Source organism: Puma concolor, chromosome B1 (genome assembly GCF_028749965.1).
Source record: "Puma concolor isolate L17-30 chromosome B1, mPumCon1.1.hap2, whole genome shotgun sequence".
Classification (NCBI taxonomy): domain Eukaryota; kingdom Metazoa; phylum Chordata; class Mammalia; order Carnivora; family Felidae; genus Puma; species Puma concolor.
In genome coordinates, this window is record NC_141670.1 from 207,718,110 (window position 1) to 207,736,380 (window position 18,271).

The window sequence follows — 18,271 nt, forward strand, 5'->3', positions numbered from 1 at the left end:
CTCCAGCCCCCCCCCCCGCCCCCGCGGGATACCGAGGTGGGAGGGGCCAGGGGTGCAGGCGACAGTCAGTCGGTCAGTGGGTGGAGAAACGCCCTGAGTGAGTAACTAACTGGACACGAACCTCCTCTGAGAGCAGGAACTTCCCGAACTCCAGGTGATGCCGTTCCAAAATCGAGGAGCCATGGAGCTTGGCTAAGGGATTCTGGGATCTGTTACAGAGGTTTTACTAAAATGAAACTTTGGTCAAAAGCCCCCAGAGTGGCTGGTTGCGGCTTCTAGGCTTCCTGTCCTTCCCCTCCCTGCCCCTCAGCCAGCTGTAGGCAGGCGCCTCCCGTGGGACCCCGTGACAGATTCTCCTGCTTAGCCCCCAGGGCGCCCACGTGAGCCACCTACTTCATCTGGTACAGGTTGTTGGTGCCACGGTGGTCGATGTCATGGCACAGGCCAGCGGTCACCATGGCGAAGGCCTCCAGGTCTGTGTAGTAGCTCTTGAGTTTGCCGGTCTGAGGAGACACGCACCTACAGTTCTGCAGCTCAGCTCTGTCAGCCCCCTCGCCCACCCTCCCTTCCCTGGGCCGGGGGCGGCGGGGTGGGGGGGGGGAGCAAGCAGGATGGGGGGGGAGCTGGGCCCTCCCCAGACTTGGTGTTCTGTACCTATTTCCGGGGCCGGGGGTGCACCCCGGTGGGAGGGGCTTCCACTTCCTCTCCCCTCTGCCCTTGAAGGCCTCCACCCCCCACGCAGAGGAATCCCCACCTCCAAGCACCTGGGGCACGGCCCATGGAACCAGGAGAGGCCTTAGGACCCTGGCCAGATGGGAGGGATGACAGGGAGGCATGTCTGGCCCCTGACGGTACACGCACCATGAGTAGAGTGAACATGGTCTGGGCCACATTGAAACCATGGCGCCAGTTGTGGTAGGTGATTCTCCGGTACCCTTTGCTCACGGAAAACAGAAACCGCACCAGGACCTGCGGGAAGCCAAGAGAAACACGGGCCCTGGACACTGAACGTCAGTCCCGCCAAAGCATTCGCAGACTGACAGCTTGGTGTGAAAACCCTGCTCACTCCTGTACCCGAGGCCTCCATGACCCTTTCTGTCCCAACGATTCACACTACTGGCCCCTGACAACTTTCCTGGGTGGGAGGGGCTTGCTTGTCACTGCAGGGTGCATGAGGGGTGGCAGGCAGCCTGTGGGGCACAGAGTCGAAGCTAGGAATAGCTCCAGCATTCCTGGGGCTTCCCGGGCCTCCACCTGACTTCCCAGCCCCAAATTGGGAAGAGGACCCCAGGCAAGGGCTACAGGGTGTTTTAGAAGAAAAGGTCTGTTTTGGGCATGCGTGTTTGAATGGGGCAGTATTTGTGGGTACTTGGCAAGGGTGATGCAGAAATAAAACGTGACACATTTTCTGCCGGGCGGTTATCTCTGGACAACAGAATGTGGGCCAAGGGAGCCCCTGCTGCTTCCACTGTGATTTTTAGTGTCAGAAAATGATTCTGAAGTTTAGAAATTCAGTTAATGATTTCTACACCTTTTTCCTTTGTGTTTTCTTTTAGTGTTTAGTAAAATTTCTTTTGACAATGCCAGCCTGTTGCACCTGTTCTCGGGGCGGGGGGGGGGGGCACACGAGGTGGAAGTGTGGTGGCAGAAAACTACAGGACAGCAGCAGAGCTCAGGGCAGAGCTGGGAGGGCCACCCCTCCTCCCTGGGGTGACTTCTGGGGGTCTCTGTGTTCAGGCTGAGAGGTCTGTGCTTTCTGCACAGCTGATGGGCTCCTTCTGTTTCCTCCTCTCCACCACACGCCAAAGCCCTGCTGTTGCCCAACAAGGCACTTGATGATCAAATTGCCAGGAACAAGTATTTATCAGACATTCCATCCATGTATCTATCTGTGGATACATTCATCCGGGGATGTGTTCTAGGCATACCTGCTGTGTGTATTCTGTAATGAGCATGTGGCCAAACTTCCTATAGGACCTAGGACTCCTGACCACATCTCTCCCACCTCTTGTGGGGTTTGGGGCTCCCAACCATTTCCAAATTCTACCTCCTACTGGATCTGGAACCCTTCACCACAACCCCAACCTCATAGTGGATCTGGGACCCCTGACCAGGACCCCCTACCTCATAGTGGATCTGGGACCCCTGACCAGGACCCCCTACCTCATAGTGGATCTGGGACCCCCTCACCAGGACCTCCCACCTCATAGTGGATCTGGGACCCCTGACCAGGACCCCCTACCTCATAGTGGATCTGGGACCCCTGACCAGGACCCCCTACCTCATAGTGGATCTGGGACCCCCTCACCAGGACCTCCCACCTCATAGTGGATCTGGGACCCCTCACCAGGACCCCCCACCTCATAGTGGATCTGGGACCCCTCACCACGACTCCACCCCACCTCCTGAGGGATCTGGAACTTTCGGACCACGCCCAGCTCGTAGTACATCTGGATGCCGCATTTGACCAGCTCCAGCTCTGTGCACTCCAGATCAGAGAAGTGGAACTCATAGATGTCGAACTTGTTGGGCCCCGGAAGCACTTCCTTCTGTGGGAAGAATTGTGGGGCTGAGGGAGGCAGGCTTTTCTCTTCCTTCCCAGGACCCTCTGTCCAGCCTCAGATGCCCCAGTTGTGTGGTGACATCCCCCCTCGCGGTTGCTTTGGCCTGTGGCTGGGACACTCACATGCCCTGCGCTTCAGCCCCCACCCAAGGCCCCACAACAAGTACAGGGGTGTTGTCAGGAAAACAGATGCAAAAACACACACGTAAAGAGATCCAGGCACACAGGTGATGCACAGACACACACACGGACCCAGGCACAGGGATATGCAGACAGCAGCAGACATCAGGAAGTGACATGCTCTGGTCTCCTAGGAATGAGGAAGTCTCTCCCGACCCTCAGGCCCCTCCAGTCTCCACCTGAGGGGTGGGAGTCAGGTTCTGACCAAGATTGTCCCCAGCTCATCCTCCTCACAGTCAGCAGGCTCCTTCCCCAGGCGTTCCCTTGTTGGCTAGGAGAGAAAACAAAGGCGCTGAGACAGAGAAAGTGCCAGCTATGCCCCTCACGAGCATGGGACGAGGTGACAGCACTACACCCCTCATGACTATGAGACAAGGTGACATCTGGCACAAGACAACAATTGCCTTGGGAAGCCACAGCTGGAGCCTCTAGCTTCAGAGGTAAGTGACAGTGCCTATGGGGTACCTCACATTTCCTGCGTGTCCCCCCCACCCCCAGCACTGTTCTGTGCTGTCCACATGGACAACTGATGGAGCCCTTGCACAGCACAACCAGGAGGGCTCTGGACGCTGCTCACAGCTGAGGACACAGGGCAGGGACTGCCCCTGGCCACGCAGAGCATGTGGGACTCCAGGACCGGCTGGGCCCTCTGACCACAGGACGTGCCCTAACTACTGGGATGTGCTGCCTGTGGAGAGGGGGCCAGGCTGTGACAGGAGCGGTACCAGGACCAGCTGGATCTCGTCCTTGTCGCATCTCACGTGGTAGAGAACCATGTCCTGTGCGATGTCCTTGCGGTTCTCCAGCTTGTTCATCTTGTCGTAGGTGTCAGTGTTCAGCACTGACCAGCCCAGGAACTGAGTGAGGGACTGCAGACAGAGAAGCAGCGTCACCACCCACCACGTGCCCGCTGGGTGCCAGGCCCTGTGTCCTGGTGTGTGGAGTGTCACTCTGGGGCAGTGAGTGCTTCTAATGGGGTCTCCGGGGTGGAAGGGGGTTCCAGGATGGGGCCTCAAGCTCCCCCTTGTCCCCACTCTCCTTGGGCCTCACGCTGGGTCCTAATGCTAAAGTAGGTGACGGGGGGTGGGACTCCACATGGCTGTGTCCCATGCCATCCCACAGGTGTCACCTCTGAGAGCCGCACCTGGGACAGGTGTTTACCTCCATGAGGACTTCATCCTGTTCGTCAAAGGGCTTCCCGTCTTTCCTGTTGTAGAAGGTTGCGACCCCCACAATCTCCTCCTTTTTGTTGACGATGGGCATGGAGAGGACATTCTTGATGGTCCACCCTGAGTCGTCCAGAGGCCCTTCCTGCAGGGAGAGGCGTCCAGAGACACCTGCTACTCTGGGCCTGGCCCTGGCCCAGGCTTGTCACCCAGAGAGTGTGAACCTCTTTTCTGCTGCCCTCAACCTGCGGTGACTGGGCTGTTGTTCCTGTCTGTTCACTCCCCCCATGCACGAGCACCTCACATCTATGGGTTTGTGTTGTGCCTTCTCCCACCAGCTAAGGATGACGCTCTTTGCCCACCAGGGCGGCTTCATGGTGTGAGTTCTGTGGTCACACAGGATCCTTCTCTTGGAAGGCTCCCACGCTCATTTGAATCTCTGCTGCCATGCTCTTAAAGTTTTTCATGGCTGTCGAGCACGGGGCCTTGCAGCCCATTCTGTTGGGCCCCACGAATCGTCTCGCCGTCCATTGGTCACAGCCAGTGAGATATGAGCAGTGGCCAGCTCCTGGGAGAGGCCTTGGAGACAAAGGCCGATTGCACTGGCCCACTTGACTCTTGGCCCCCTCCAGAAAAGAGCGTGTTTGGGCCTTGTGTCCCCAGAGGAGGACCCAAGGGGCAGGAAACCTCACCGTGGCCTGGCCCTGCCCCACCAACCCGAGACCTGAGCACGGAAGGTACGTGTTTGCTGCTGTTAGCGCCTGAGATTTTCTTGAGGAGCGAAAACTAATTCAGCCCATCATTTCCCTAAGTACGGCATACTTTCTCTAATGAATGGATAGATACCTGAAATTTGAACATTTCGTCAGCGGGGGCATTCATAATGTTACAGATCTGAAAGAGGATCAGGAAAACAGTTTCACCTGAAGCAGCCAAATGTACCATATGATTCTAAACCAGACTATCCAGCCTGATGGATTCTAAGTAGGCGAAGCAGGGCAGCTGGGAGAGGTGCACGTGCTGGTGGGAAGGGCTGGGGCACCAGTTGAGGGCAGAGCCTCAGCAGACTCACAAAGCCACTTTCTGCCACGTAGGTTGGAAGGCCACTGGCCAGGGCCCAGTGATCGGCTGGGGGTGTGCTGGGGGAGAGAACAGAGGGGCAGATGGTGGATGGGTTGTCCGATGCGTGCATGTAGATTTGGCACAGTGTGTGTGTTAACGTTCATTCCCTTTTCTGAGCTCTGGGCGGGGCGGGAAGGCTAGCAGGTTGTGCCTCAGGGAGATCGGGAGGAGGCCAGGGGTTAAGTTTGGGGATGACTGTGCTGTTTTATCCCTCTTCTGCCTATGCTGAGGCCCCTTACCCTGTAGCAGCCCCCTTCACCACTGGGGGCCCCACGCTTCAACCCAGCCCCAGGGCTCAGTGTCAGTCACCTGTCCTGTGGCCTCGCACCTGGATCCCAGACCCTTCGTGGGACCTGCAGGGTGGGGTCCTGACAGGCTTATGGGGTTGCAGGGTCACATGGTCATGCAGCTATAGAGCTGGCAATGGCCAACACCTCTCCCCAGTCTGTCTAGTTTGGAGCCCCTCCCTGCCCTCTGCCTAGCTGTGCCTCCACTGGGACAGGCATCCCCCCTATCTTGTCCCACTGGGTGTGCCTTCTGGGGACCCCACCTGTGTGGGTGGCTGGGTGAACCAGGATGAGACTTGAGGCCTCAAAGGTCAGTTGCTGCTGCCAGGGCTACCTGGACAGCTCACCTGAGCCTTTGAAAGTGCGCCCTGGACATGCTCTGTGCCTCCCTCCCCACATCCTCACTCATTTCCTCCCATATTGGTGAGTCACCCTCCCTTCCCACCCCATTTCTGCCTTGCCCTACAGCATAGGGAGCACCATGGTCTGTGCGAGGGGCCAAAGGCTGCTGAATCCATTGTGATAAATCCCCAAAGCCAACCCAGCATGGGTCTGAGGGTGCTCCCACCCTCAGGTGGTGCTTCCTTCAAAGCCCTGGCACTTACGGGATGACCTTGATGTCTTCCTTGCCATGGAGGATATAGTCGATGACTTTGTAGAAGACGATTTCCTGTGAAATGGACCACAGCAGTCGTGAGGTGCTCCCCGGGCCAGCTTCCCAGCGGGAGCCTCCCTGAGGGGTGAGAGGAGCCACCCAGGTGCCCCACCCAGACACACACATGCATGTGCATACACAGCACATTCCACACCCAGAGTTATACACAACCCTCACGTGCACACACACGTGCAGACCATCAATGACACTTGTGTAACATACATTACACACTTATCTTCATTCTGTCTGTGTCCTACTCAAGCCCACACACAAACTGGGTCCCATACCCTTTCATACATGTGCATACAGCCACCCAGGCCTGCGTGCGTGCGCGCGCGCACACACACACACACACACACACACAAACTGTGGCAGGTCATGGTCACAGCCCAGCCTTGTGCAGGAACTCGTCTATACACTTGACACACAAGCCTGTGAGGAGGGCACAGTTAGCAGGTGGGGAGACTGAAGCATGGCCAGGCTGGGTGGTGTGTACCAGGTTGGATGCACACATGATAAGGGGCACAGGTATCTGCCCATGTTGCCATGCACTTTTCATATTGCCTCTGTCATGCACATGCACACGCGTGTGCACACACATACGCATGGCCCCATTAGGGAGAAGCTACAGTGGTTTCAAGGGGCAGCGGAAGGACCACCCAATCAGGATGGATCCTGGTTATTCCAACCAGGCTGATGACACTTATTGGGAGACCAGCACCTGCCCCACCTGGCCCAAGAGCATGGGGTGGAGTCAGGCGGGACAGCAGACAAGCACTCAGAGCAGTCAGGCAGCCAGCCGGCCCCAGTGGTCTGTTCCCACCTCCCCACACCCTTCCTAAAACCCTCCCTCTCCCACCCTGGGTCAAGCTGGGACAGACCCCTTCCTGCCCTGGAACTTGAGTTGGAGTCAGGGAAACCACAGTGTGCCAAGTGGACCTGTCCCCCCTCCACCATGACTCACGCGGCCATCGGGCGTGCGTGGGCCTGAGTACGGCTGAGCTTCTCCCATCAGCACAGGCCACACATCAAAGAATTCCTGAGCCAGGAAGAGAGGGGAGAGAGTTAGTGAGTCAGTCTGGAGCAGGTCAAGCCTGGCCAGGAGGCTGGTGGGACAGCGGGGCCTCACCTTCTCCTTGGTCATGTCCAGGAGGCCCACTGAGTACCGGTCACAGTTTAGATAGGCCCGCACAGTGTAGAAGGCCTTGTGGAACTGCCTCTCGATGTCTGTCAGCTCCTCAAACACCTTGTTAGCTGACCACAGCAGCACCTGGTGGGGGGGCACACTGGTGAGCCTGTGGTGCCACGCACGCACACACACACACACACACACACACACACACACACACCTGTGTGACCACAGCAGCACCTGGGTGTGAACTGTCACACCAAACATACACAGGCACACATGCAGCTGACCACAGAGCCCCAGAGGGACACTGGTTGATGGTGCCTCTCCCAACAGCATCTCCACAGAGTGCCATCACCCAGGATTTCATCCAAGCACAAGGCTATCTGCTCCTTGACCCAGGTGCCCTGAAACCTACTGGAAGGTAAGCCCTCCAAGCTTCGGCCGCGTCGCGGACCCTCACTGTCTCGTGCTGGCCTTGGGCTGGGTCAGTGAGTGAAAGAGTGAATGCATTAGAATTGAAAGGTAAAGCTTTGACCAGCCTTCCCTTATCAGCCTTGAAAAGCTGGGTTTTGAGAACATGGGGTCATTGTGTTCTGGATGTCACAAAGCCAGTTGAGAGCAACAGGTCACTGACATGCTCCACGAGGCCCTGGCCAGACCCTCCCCGGGACGTCGACACCCCAACTGAACCCTGGCTGCTGTCCAGGGTCACTGACCAGGCTCAGGTGAACCCTGTGGGGCTCTCCCCTCTCCTGCCCGGGCGGAATTTCTCTATTTCCTCAGCCAGGGCCCAAAGGCAGGTGACTCCAGCCTGTGCCACCCACCACCGCACATGTCTTCTGGCCTGTGAGGAGTGTTGCTTGGTGCAAGCCCTTCCTGCCGCCATGCTGCTTCCCCTCCTGCCAGCCCCTCTCAGGCTTTCTGCAGCTCCCACCCTTTACTGTCATGGCAGAATGGGCTTTGGCGGCCCCACTTGCCCTGGAGCCTCTCACCAGGAGGCGCTTAACCCTAACCCTATCCCTGACATTCTCCATTGGTGCACAAGGCTCATGGAGATCTGGTCCCACCCACCACTCTCCATTGGTGGATGAGGCTTACCTGGTGGCCCGGCCCCACCCCCTCTCTGCCCATCCCTCTCCAAGGCATTACCAAGTGCCCTCAGCACTCACTGTGACTGATCACAGGGTCTTTGCACAAGCTCTATCCTCTGCTTTTACAGCACTCATTCCAGGGCTTCCTCATCTTTGGGTCTCAGCCTAAAGTTATCTTTGGGAGGCGTGTCTGAGCACCCACCAAACCTGACCCCTCCCAACACTCCATTTTGTTCTGACCTCATGCAGGTGCAGTTTCATTGTCTCCCTACTCCACCACAAGCTCCATGAGGCCAGAAGGCATAGCTTCTTTATGGCTACACAGTACTTCACGCCTGAGTGCCTTGCAACCTGTGTGTTTCTTGATTGCACAGAAGGCTGTGAGCTTTGAAGCTCTAAGGCAGACTGTCTGAATTCCAGGTCCTGTAGCCAGCTGCTACCTGGACGACTGCACATGCACGGCAGGGGAGGGCAGGACTCTGTGGTCACCCACACCCACCATACTGTGTCTCCTTCACCTTTGAGCCGCTGGCTTAGCAACCTGGTCCTCCGCGGCTAATGGCTTGGACACAGAAGCCTTCATCCTTTTCCCCCACACGTGGTGAATAAGGGTGCTGATCTGCTTCCCCTCAGCTCTATGACCTCAGGAAGGTTGGCTAACTTCCAGACCTCAGCCTCCCCACCTGTAAAATGGGGATAACGATGCTGGGAAGAGGAATGATGGAACAGGAGTCGGGCTCTGAGAAGAGTGCTTGGCTTTCAGGAGCCCATGTCTATGAGTGTGCACATGAGTGTGTTAGTCACCTGGGTGTCCATTCCACAGATACTCACCAAACTTCCCCTGGGTACAAAGCCCTGACTAGGACCAGAACACACACCAGAGATATAAGAATTGGGGGAGTCAGGCTGGGGGAAGGCTGGGTGCTCAGAGACGTCAGGGTCAGCTGTCCCCAGTCCTGCTGGAGCACAGGGAGGGGTGTATGCCTGAGCTGCACATCCAAGTTTTGAGTCACCTGAGTACTTTGGTCCCCAAAGCCTGTCCCCCCGGAGGAGGACAGCGAGCAGAAGGACTTGTGCCTCACAGTATAGCATCTGAGGGACACCCTCCGCGACCCCCCACCCCGTCCCATTCTGCCCTCCTTGCAGAGCGCCTCCTGTCACGCCCTGCCCCTCGGCTGCTCCAGTCAGACCAGGGGCCCGTTGCCACTTGCTGGACTCTGCTCTGAAGCAGGTTCTCCATGGCCTTGAGGAAATAGGGGCTTAGCAGGTTAGGCAACACATCCAAGTGTTCTGAAGCCAAGCGTCCTGGCTCACTGAGGGCCTCTGCATTCCCCTCTCTCCCTGTTTCCTTTTTTAACTTTCTGAGTTGAGTCTGGCACATTCAGTAGGCGAGTGCGGTGGAACACAGCTGGGTGGATTTTTATGTTGGCACACACCTGTGCAGTCAGAATTTAGAGCATTTTAGTCCCTGGTCGACATAGCACCCTCTCTGTCTTGGCAACGGTTCTTGGGACCTCTGGCCCCTGATTGCTCTGGAACTTCAGCGAGGTGTCTCATGCAGTCCCTGTTCTGTGTCACTCTGGGGTGCTGTTCCTGAATCCCCAGTGGCTTGGGCCTCCCGGATGCCCTCTCTGCCACCGCCTTGATTCCAACCTGGGACCATCTGAGGCTGCTCCTGCTCATCCAGTTCCCACATAGCCTCCCCCTCCCCTGACTTCAGACCAAGGAGAGTTCTGACACCCGTTGGCCGACAACATCTATGTTGCCTGCTGGAGATTAGCAGGCCAGGACCCTCAGGGAGTAAACATAAGGGTCAGTAAATGGGCCTCAGACTTTCAAGAGAAGTTAGAAACCCAGATTCTTAAGTGAAATCCAGCCTTTAAAACGTAGGAAAACTTGTTGAATTAGACTGGGGCCTTGTGTGGCTCAGGACATGTCCCACCTTTCGGGGTGCAGCTCACTTCTCGTCTTCTGGACCTCAGCTCCTTTCCAGGGAGTGGCCACCACATGTTGACCTCAAGCCTGTGCCTGCTGTCATCAGCACACCAGTGTCGCCACATGTTATGTGAACTCAGCACCAGGTGATTGAGGGACCGGGAGCCAGGATCAGCCGGGGGCTGCAGTGTTGCCCCTCATAGATTCGTGCTCCAAAATGAGAAATATGGGGGTGATGGTGAGGAGCCCAATTGGGCCCTGGCGCCCAATTGCATGTGGGGACGGACAACACAGAGGCCTGTACAGCCTCCTGGAATGGAGAGGCTGGTCTTGTGAGGCCCAACCTGGCACTCATACTCCAGGAAGGAGAGGTCAGGATGTGTGGAGGGTGGGGGGCAGACAAGAAAGGTGAGCCAGTGAGCTCTGGTCAGCCTTGGCTCCCAGGGCTCTTAGTGAGTTGTAAGCTTTTGAGAACTGGTTGCTCAGTCTTCAGAGATTGTGATGCCCAGTGGTTAGACATGGCCATCATTAAAATGAAATGATGTAAACTTCAAAAATAAGAAAAGTATATTAAAACAAATGTACCAATGTGCAACCTTATTGCTTCCTCGTTATCCCACTGCAGTTCGCTATCACCTGTGCTCCTGAGGCTACTTATGGTGGAAGATGATCTGGAATAGGGCACATCTCCTCCCAACTGTCTGTGTGGTTTTCTGAAATTGTCTAGTCCTGGCAGGGGTCGTGCATCCTCTGGTCTTCTCAGCCAGCCAGCAGGCCATGGCACACAGGCAGCCTAGAAGGTGGAGAGGCCAGAGTCCTCACCAACGAGGCAACAAGGACTGCTGGGGAGTGGGGATCACTCAGCGAAAGCGGGCCAGTCAGCTTGATGTGGTAGATCAGGGAGAGTTCCACCATCTCCGACCAAACCTAATGTGCACCCTGTTGGTTCTGTCGCCTCTGACTAAAGAGGCCTCGGTGTTTTCAGGAAGGGACTGGCAGGGGGCCCTGGGTGGAGTCTGCAGGGAGCATAGTCAGGGTTGAGTAGTTCTTGACTGGGGGATGGAGGGCAGGTCTGAGGACCCTGAGAGCTGCTAAGGTTTGAGGAGGGGGGGGGGGACGCCCTCTTCGTGAGAACTGCTTTAATTCCCAAGTAGCTGCTCTCCTACAGCACAAGGGCGAAAGAAAGCAAGGAGCAGGTGCCAGGCTTAACTGCAAACCGTGTTGGTGCCAGTCTTCACTTACTTTAGAGTTTCTGCTCCAAAAGGGATTGTGAGGTAGAGCCCTGTGCTCTGCACAAATTAATTAGGGTTCTTAAAAACGTTGTTCATAGTATGAGGTGTTCAGAAAGAGCTTTTTACTAGGACTAGGTGATGTCTGAGTGGAAAATCAAAGCACCCAAATGAAACATGAATCCATTGTTGAAGCCCACAGTAGAGCTCTGACTTAAAGCATGTCTGTACATGCGTGTGGTCTGAGGAGCTGGAAACAATGCATTTCCTAAGCGTTGGCAATTCATTTGCCAGAATGATACTTATTGCTGGTTTAGGTCTAGCATAACTGGACAACAGGACAGACCAAAATCCCTGAGTCTCAGAATCCACTTCTAAGTGGGGACAGGGGGTGCTAGAACATGAACAGAATAAACAGCCTTATGGCTTGTTGCAAGTAGATGAGTAGACAGACGGGATACAGGAGGCAGGGTTGGGTAGGGAATACGGGGCTCAAGTGGGGGTGCTCAGGGCAGGGGAGAGCTCTCTGCAGACGAGCCACAGGGTGTGTGGAAACAGTGTTCCTGGCAGAGGGACCTGCAGGTGTAAAGGCCCTTTTGAGGGACAATGGCTGGGGTGGAGCAAGGGTGGGGAGAGCCAGAAGGAGGGAAAGGGCAGTGCAGGGGAGCCCCTGAGGTCATCCAGTGACATGACCTAAGTTTTCAAAATATGGCTCTGACTGCTGAGTGGGAGTGGGCTGACAAGATGCAGAGGGAGAAGGACCCTGTGATGTGTCCATGACAGCAACAGACAAGGCCCTGATTTGTGTTTATAAAGGGGAGCACTCAAGCAGGGGTAGCTGGAGAGGGAGGTAAGGGCTCAGGATATGACAGGCAGCAAACTGAAAACCTGGCTTTTCCTGTGATGCAACTTTCCTGGAGGGAACCGTGTCCCCTGCCTCTGAGGAATACCCAGTGGGGGGAAGTGTGCATGGTGGGATAGGGCCAAGAGAATGCTTCCAGACTTGCCTCTCTGAGGCACATACCTGGGAAGATGGGGTTGGATTTGAATCTTAGCCTGAGGTCACTGCTTGGGAGCAGCTGATGGTAAGAAATGGGGAAATGTCCTCACAGCAATTAAGTTAAGGGGACTGACCAAGAGAAAGCTGCATTAACTACTCCTGGGAGAAGAGGGGACCACAGAGCAAGGGCAGAATGAGAGCCACTCAAGACACTAGCTGCGAGGGAGGTGGGCTAGACCCTACCAAGGCAGAAGGACACACAGAAATAGTGAAGAAATAATGGCTGGAAACCATCTAAATTGGATGAAACACATGGATATTAATATCCAAGAAGCTCAACAAACTCTAAGTAAAATGAATTAAAAATATCCACACCAAGACACATTATAATCAAATTTTTGAAAGCCAAGACAAAGAGAGTCTTGAGAATGGTGAGAGAAAAGGGACTTGTCACACACAAGGGATCCTCAGTAAGGTTGTCTGAAGATTTCTTATCAGCAATTTTGGAGGTCTGAAGACAATGGGTTGGTATATTCAAAGTGCTAAAAGAAAAAAAAAACTCTGTCAACCAAGAATCCTATATCTGGCAAAACTGTCCTCAAAAATTGCGAGAGAAATTAAGACATTTCCAGGTAAACAGAAGTTGAGGACGTTTATTACCACTAGATCTGCCCTGAAAGAAATATTAAAGGGAGCCCTGTAGGTGAAATGAAAGGACACAAGACAGGTACTCAGAGCTTCATGAATAAATAAAGATTTCAATAAAGGCAAATACATGGATAATTATAAAATGTAGCATTATTGTAACAATGAAAGCTAGAGAACATAGCTGAAGTAAATTAAAGAAGACATAAATAAAGAGAAAGAACTGCCTTAGTCATGAATTGGAAGAGTTAATATTGTTACAATATCAATACCTCCCAAAGTGACCTACAAATTCAATGTAATCTCTATCAAAATCTGAATAAATTCTTTTGTGGAAATTAGAAAAAATCCTAAAGTTTGTATCTCAAGGAATCTCAAGGGATCCTGAATAGCCAATCTTGAAAAAGAAGAACAAAGAGGACTCATACTTCTTGCACTTAAAACTTACTACAAAGCTTCCTTAATGCTGGCATAAAGACAGGCATATAGATCAATGGAATAGAATAGAGAGTCCAAGAATTAAGCTGGGTCTTTACCTCACATCATTTGCAAAAATTAACTAAGAATGGATCAAGGCTCTAAGCATAAGACCTAAAAGTACACAACTCTTAAAAGAAAACATAGGGAAAAAGCTTCATGACATTGGATTTGGCAATGATTTCTTGGATAGGGCAGCAAAGGGCATAGTCAACAAAAGAAAAAAAATAGGCAAATTGGACTTTCTGAAAATTAAAAACTTTTGTGCATCAAAGGACACTATCAACAGGTTAAAAAGGCAACCTTTAAATTGGGATAAAATATTTGTAAATCACATATCTCATAAGAAGTGAATATGTAGAATATGTAGAGAACCCCTAAAACTCAACAACAAAAGAAAAAAAAACATATTCAAAAGTGGGCAAAAGACTTGAACAGATATTCCAAAGAAGATACACAAATGGCCAATATACATGTGAAACGGTGATCAATAACTACTAATCATTAGGGGAGTGCAAACCAGAACTACAATGAAGTACCTCTTCATGCCCATTAGTATGGCTACTATGAAAAACACACAGAAAACAACAAGTATTGGTGAGGATGTGGAGAAATTTGAACCCCGTGCATTGTTGGTGGGAAAATGGAAAATGGTGTAGCCGCTGTGGAAAACAGTATGGCAATTCCCCCCAAAATTAAAAATAGAATTACCATATGAACCAGCAATTCCACTTCTGGGTATGTAATCAAAAGAATTGAAAGCAAGGTCTCAAAGAGATGTTTGTGCACCCATACCTATAACAGTATTATTCACAATAAAGTGTGGAAGCAACCCAAGTGTCCATTGATGGACAAAAGGATAGCAAAATGTGGTCTATCCAGACAATGAATATTATTCAGCCTTAAAAAGAAAGAAATTTGGATACTTCCTACAACATGGATGAACCTTGAAGACTCTATGTTAAATGAAACAAGCTAGTCACAAAAAGACAAACGCGGTGTGATCTCACTTATATAATGTACTTAGAGTAGTCAGAATCATGGAGATAGAAAGTAGAGTGATGGGTGCCAGGTGCTGGGGACAAGGGGCCTGGGGGTGTGAGTATTTAGTGAGCATAGAGTTTCAATTTGGAAATGTGTAAACAGTTCTGGATATGGATGGTGATAATGGTTACACAATATAAATGTAATTAATACCACTGAACTGTAGACTTAAAAATGGTTAAGATACCAAGTTTTATAGTGTTTCTTTTAGCACAAGAACGATAATTAGAAAAGTAAGTAAAGAGAGGGAGAAATATATACTATGCTAACACTAATCAAAAGAAGGCTGGAGTAGCCATGTCAGTTATAGACAAAGCAGACTTCAGGAGAAGGAAAATTATCAGGTGTAAAAAGGGACATTACATTATGGTACAGGGGTCATTTCTCCAGGAAATGACATCCTTAATGCGTATGCATCTAACAACAGAGCAGCAAATCGCAAGAAGCAAAAACTGATGGGACTTGAGAGAGCAACAGGTTGGCAACTTCAGTGCTCTTCTTTCAGTAATCGATATATCTGGCAGACAGAACATCAGTAAGAGTTGTCAAAAGAGCACCGGAGACAGCGGACACCAACACACACTCCACGCAACAATGGCAGAAAATATGTACTTCCAAGGTCACATGGAGCAGTCACCAACATTGGCCATATTCTGGGCCATAAAACCCATCTTAACAAATGTGAAAGAATAAAAACCACAAGGAGTAATATATTATCATACTACAGTGGAATTAAACTAAGGATCCGAAATTAAACAGAAAGTAGCTGGAAAATTACAAAATATATGAGACAAAAAACTCTTCTAAATAATACATGGGTCAAAGAAGAAGTCTCTAGAGAAATTTATAAAGCGTTTGAACTAAATAAAAACGAAAATACAGCTTATTAAAATTTGTGGGATGCAGTGAAAGTGGTGCTTAGAGGGATGTTTATGATATTAAATGCACATATTAGAAGAGAAGCAAGATCCAAAATCAATAATCTAGAAAAAGAACTAGAAAATAAACTAGAAAAAGAAAACCAATTTAAGCGTAAAGCAAGCAGGAAAAAAAAAATACATAAATAGTAAACATTAAGAACAACACTATGCCCCAAAATGTGACAACGTAGGTAAAATGATTTTTTTTAATGCCTTGAAAGACACAAACTGCCAACACCCTCATAAGGTGAAATAGAATACTCTGAATAGAACTGTATGCATTTAACATTTTTTAAAGTTTATTTGTTAATTTTGAGAAAGAGAGAGAAAGTGAGAGAGAGAGTGAACAAATAGGGGAGGGGCAAAGAGGGAGGGAGAGAGAAAACACCAAACAAGCACTGAGCTGTCTGCACAGAACCCAATGTGGGGCTCAAACTCACGAACTGTGAGATCATGACCTGAGCTGAAACCAAGAGTTGGATGCTTAACTGACTGAGCCACCCAGGCGTCCCCAGAACTGTACATATTAAAGACATTAGAACAATAATTCATAATCTTCCAAAAAGAAAGCACCAGTCCTTGATGAATTCATTGATGAATTCTACCAAACACAGGGAAGAAAGTATGTCAAACCATGAGATCATGACCTGACACAAAATCAAGACTCAGTTGCTTAATGGACTGAGCCACCCAGTTCCCCTAGATGCAAAAATTCATAATAAAATATTAGCAAAATCAATCCAGTAATGTATAAAAATAATTATGCTCCACAACTAAGTGGTATTTTTCCCAGGGATACAAGGCTGGTTCAACATTTGAAAATCAATTAATATAATCTACCACATTAACAGGCTGAAGAAGAAAAAAAACACAATCATATCAATTGATGCAGAAAAAGTATTTGACATAAATCCAACACTCATTCAGAATAAAAACCCTATGCAAAATAGAAACAGAGGGGGAGCTTCCTTAGCTAGATGAAAATTCTACAAAAACCTTTAGTGAGCATCAAACTTAATGGTGAGACAGTGGATGTTTTCTGCTAATATTGGGAGTAAAGCAAGGATGTCCCCTCTCACCACTCATATTCAACATTGTACTGGAAGTCCTAGCAAGTGCAATAAGACAAGAAAAAGAAATGCAATGCATATAGATTGGGAAGGAAGGAATAAAACTGCCTTTGTTTGCAGATGATATGATTGTTTATGTGAAAATACCAAGGAGTCAATTTAAAAAACCTTCCTGGAACTAATAAGAGATTGTTTTAAGGTCACAGGATATAAGGTTAATATGCAAAAGTCAGTTACTTTTCTTCATATCAACAATAAATAATTGGAATTTGAAATTAAGAACACAATATCACTTATATTAGCATAAAAATGAAATACTTAGGTGCAAATTAACAAAATATATATGGAATCTATATGCAAGAACTACAGAATTCTGAAGAAACCAAAGAAAATCTAAAGAAATGGAGAAAGATTGTCTGTTCATCAACTGGAAGACCCATTATTGTTGCCAATTCTTCCCAACTTGATGTACAGATTAAACGAAGTCCCAATTAAAATACCAGCAAGGTACTTTGTGGATATAGACAAACTGATTTTAAAGTTAAAAAAAAATTTTTTTTAAAGTTTATTTATTTTTGAGACAGAGACAGATACAGCATGAACGGGGAAGGGTCAGAGAGAGAGGGAGACATAGAATCCAAAGCAAGCAGTGGGCTCCGAGCTGTCAGCACAGAGCCCAACGCGGGGCTCAAACTCATGGACTGTGAGATCATGACCTGAGCTGAAGTCAGACACTTAACTGACTGAGCCACCCAGGAGCCCCTGATTTTAAAGTTTAATTGGAAAGGCCCCTCCCCCCACCCATGGAATAGCCAGCATAATACTACAGAAAAAACAAGTTGGAGAATTGATGTTTCTGATTTCAAGGCTATAAAACTATAATGAAAAAGACACTATGGTATTGGTGAAAAAATAGACACATAGATGAATAAGACAGAATAGAGAACCCAGAAATAGACTCAGACAACTGCAGTTAGATGAAGGAACAAAGGCAATTCAATGGAGAAAGGTTCATCTTTGCACAATTTGACATCCATATGCAAACAAGTGTGTTTAGACCCAGACCTGACACTTTTCACAAGGATTAACTCATAGACCTAACTATAAAACACAAAATTATAGGGGCGCCTGGGTGGCTCAGTCAGTTAAGCTTCTGACTTTGGTTCAGGTCATGATCTCAGTTTGTGGGTTCAAGCCCTGCCTGGAGCCTGATTCTGATTCTGTGCTCTCTGTCTCTTCCCCTCCCACTCATGCTATGTTCTCTCTCTCTCTCTCAAAAAATGAATAAACATTGAAAGAAATTAAAACACAAAACTATAAAACTCCTAAAAGATGATATAGAAGAAAATATGGATGACCTTGAGTTTGGTGATGAGGTGTTTTTTTTTTAAGTTTTTATTTTAATTCCAGTTAGTTAACATATAGTGCCATGTTAAATCAGGTGTGCAATATAGTGATTCAACAGTACCAGACATCACCCGGTGCTCATCACCACGAGTGCCCTCTGTAGTCCCCATCACCTACTTCCCCCATCCCTCCACCCACTTCTTCTATGCTAACCTTCAGCGTGTTCTCTGTAGTTGGAAGTCTGTTTCTTGGTTTGCCTTTCTCTCTCTCTCTCTTTTCCCCTTTGCTTGTTTGTTTTGTTTCTTAAATTCCACATACAAGTGAAACCATATGGTATGATTTGTCTTTCTCTGACTGACTTATTTAGCTTAGCATGATATATTCTAGCTCCATCCATATTGTTACAAA

General features: G+C 49.9%; 1 protein-coding gene across 2 annotated transcripts in view; it reads right to left on the reverse strand.

Moving 5' to 3' along the window:
• PDE6B (phosphodiesterase 6B) overlaps positions 1-18,271 on the reverse strand; it is a 34,627-nt gene that overhangs the window by 5,434 nt on the left and 10,922 nt on the right. For both annotated transcript variants that reach the window (XM_086705693.1, XM_086705694.1), the window contains exons 4-15: positions 7,103-7,243; positions 6,938-7,012; positions 5,924-5,988; positions 4,982-5,048; positions 4,756-4,803; positions 3,905-4,054; positions 3,469-3,612; positions 2,949-3,014; positions 2,403-2,549; positions 862-969; positions 394-503; positions 122-209 (exon numbers count right to left, since the gene is read on the reverse strand). In XM_086705693.1, the coding sequence (XP_086561819.1) occupies positions 122-209; positions 394-503; positions 862-969; positions 2,403-2,549; positions 2,949-3,014; positions 3,469-3,612; positions 3,905-4,054; positions 4,756-4,803; positions 4,982-5,048; positions 5,924-5,988; positions 6,938-7,012; positions 7,103-7,243 (1,209 nt within the window). The remainder of the gene's footprint in view (positions 1-121; positions 210-393; positions 504-861; positions 970-2,402; positions 2,550-2,948; positions 3,015-3,468; positions 3,613-3,904; positions 4,055-4,755; positions 4,804-4,981; positions 5,049-5,923; positions 5,989-6,937; positions 7,013-7,102; positions 7,244-18,271) is intronic.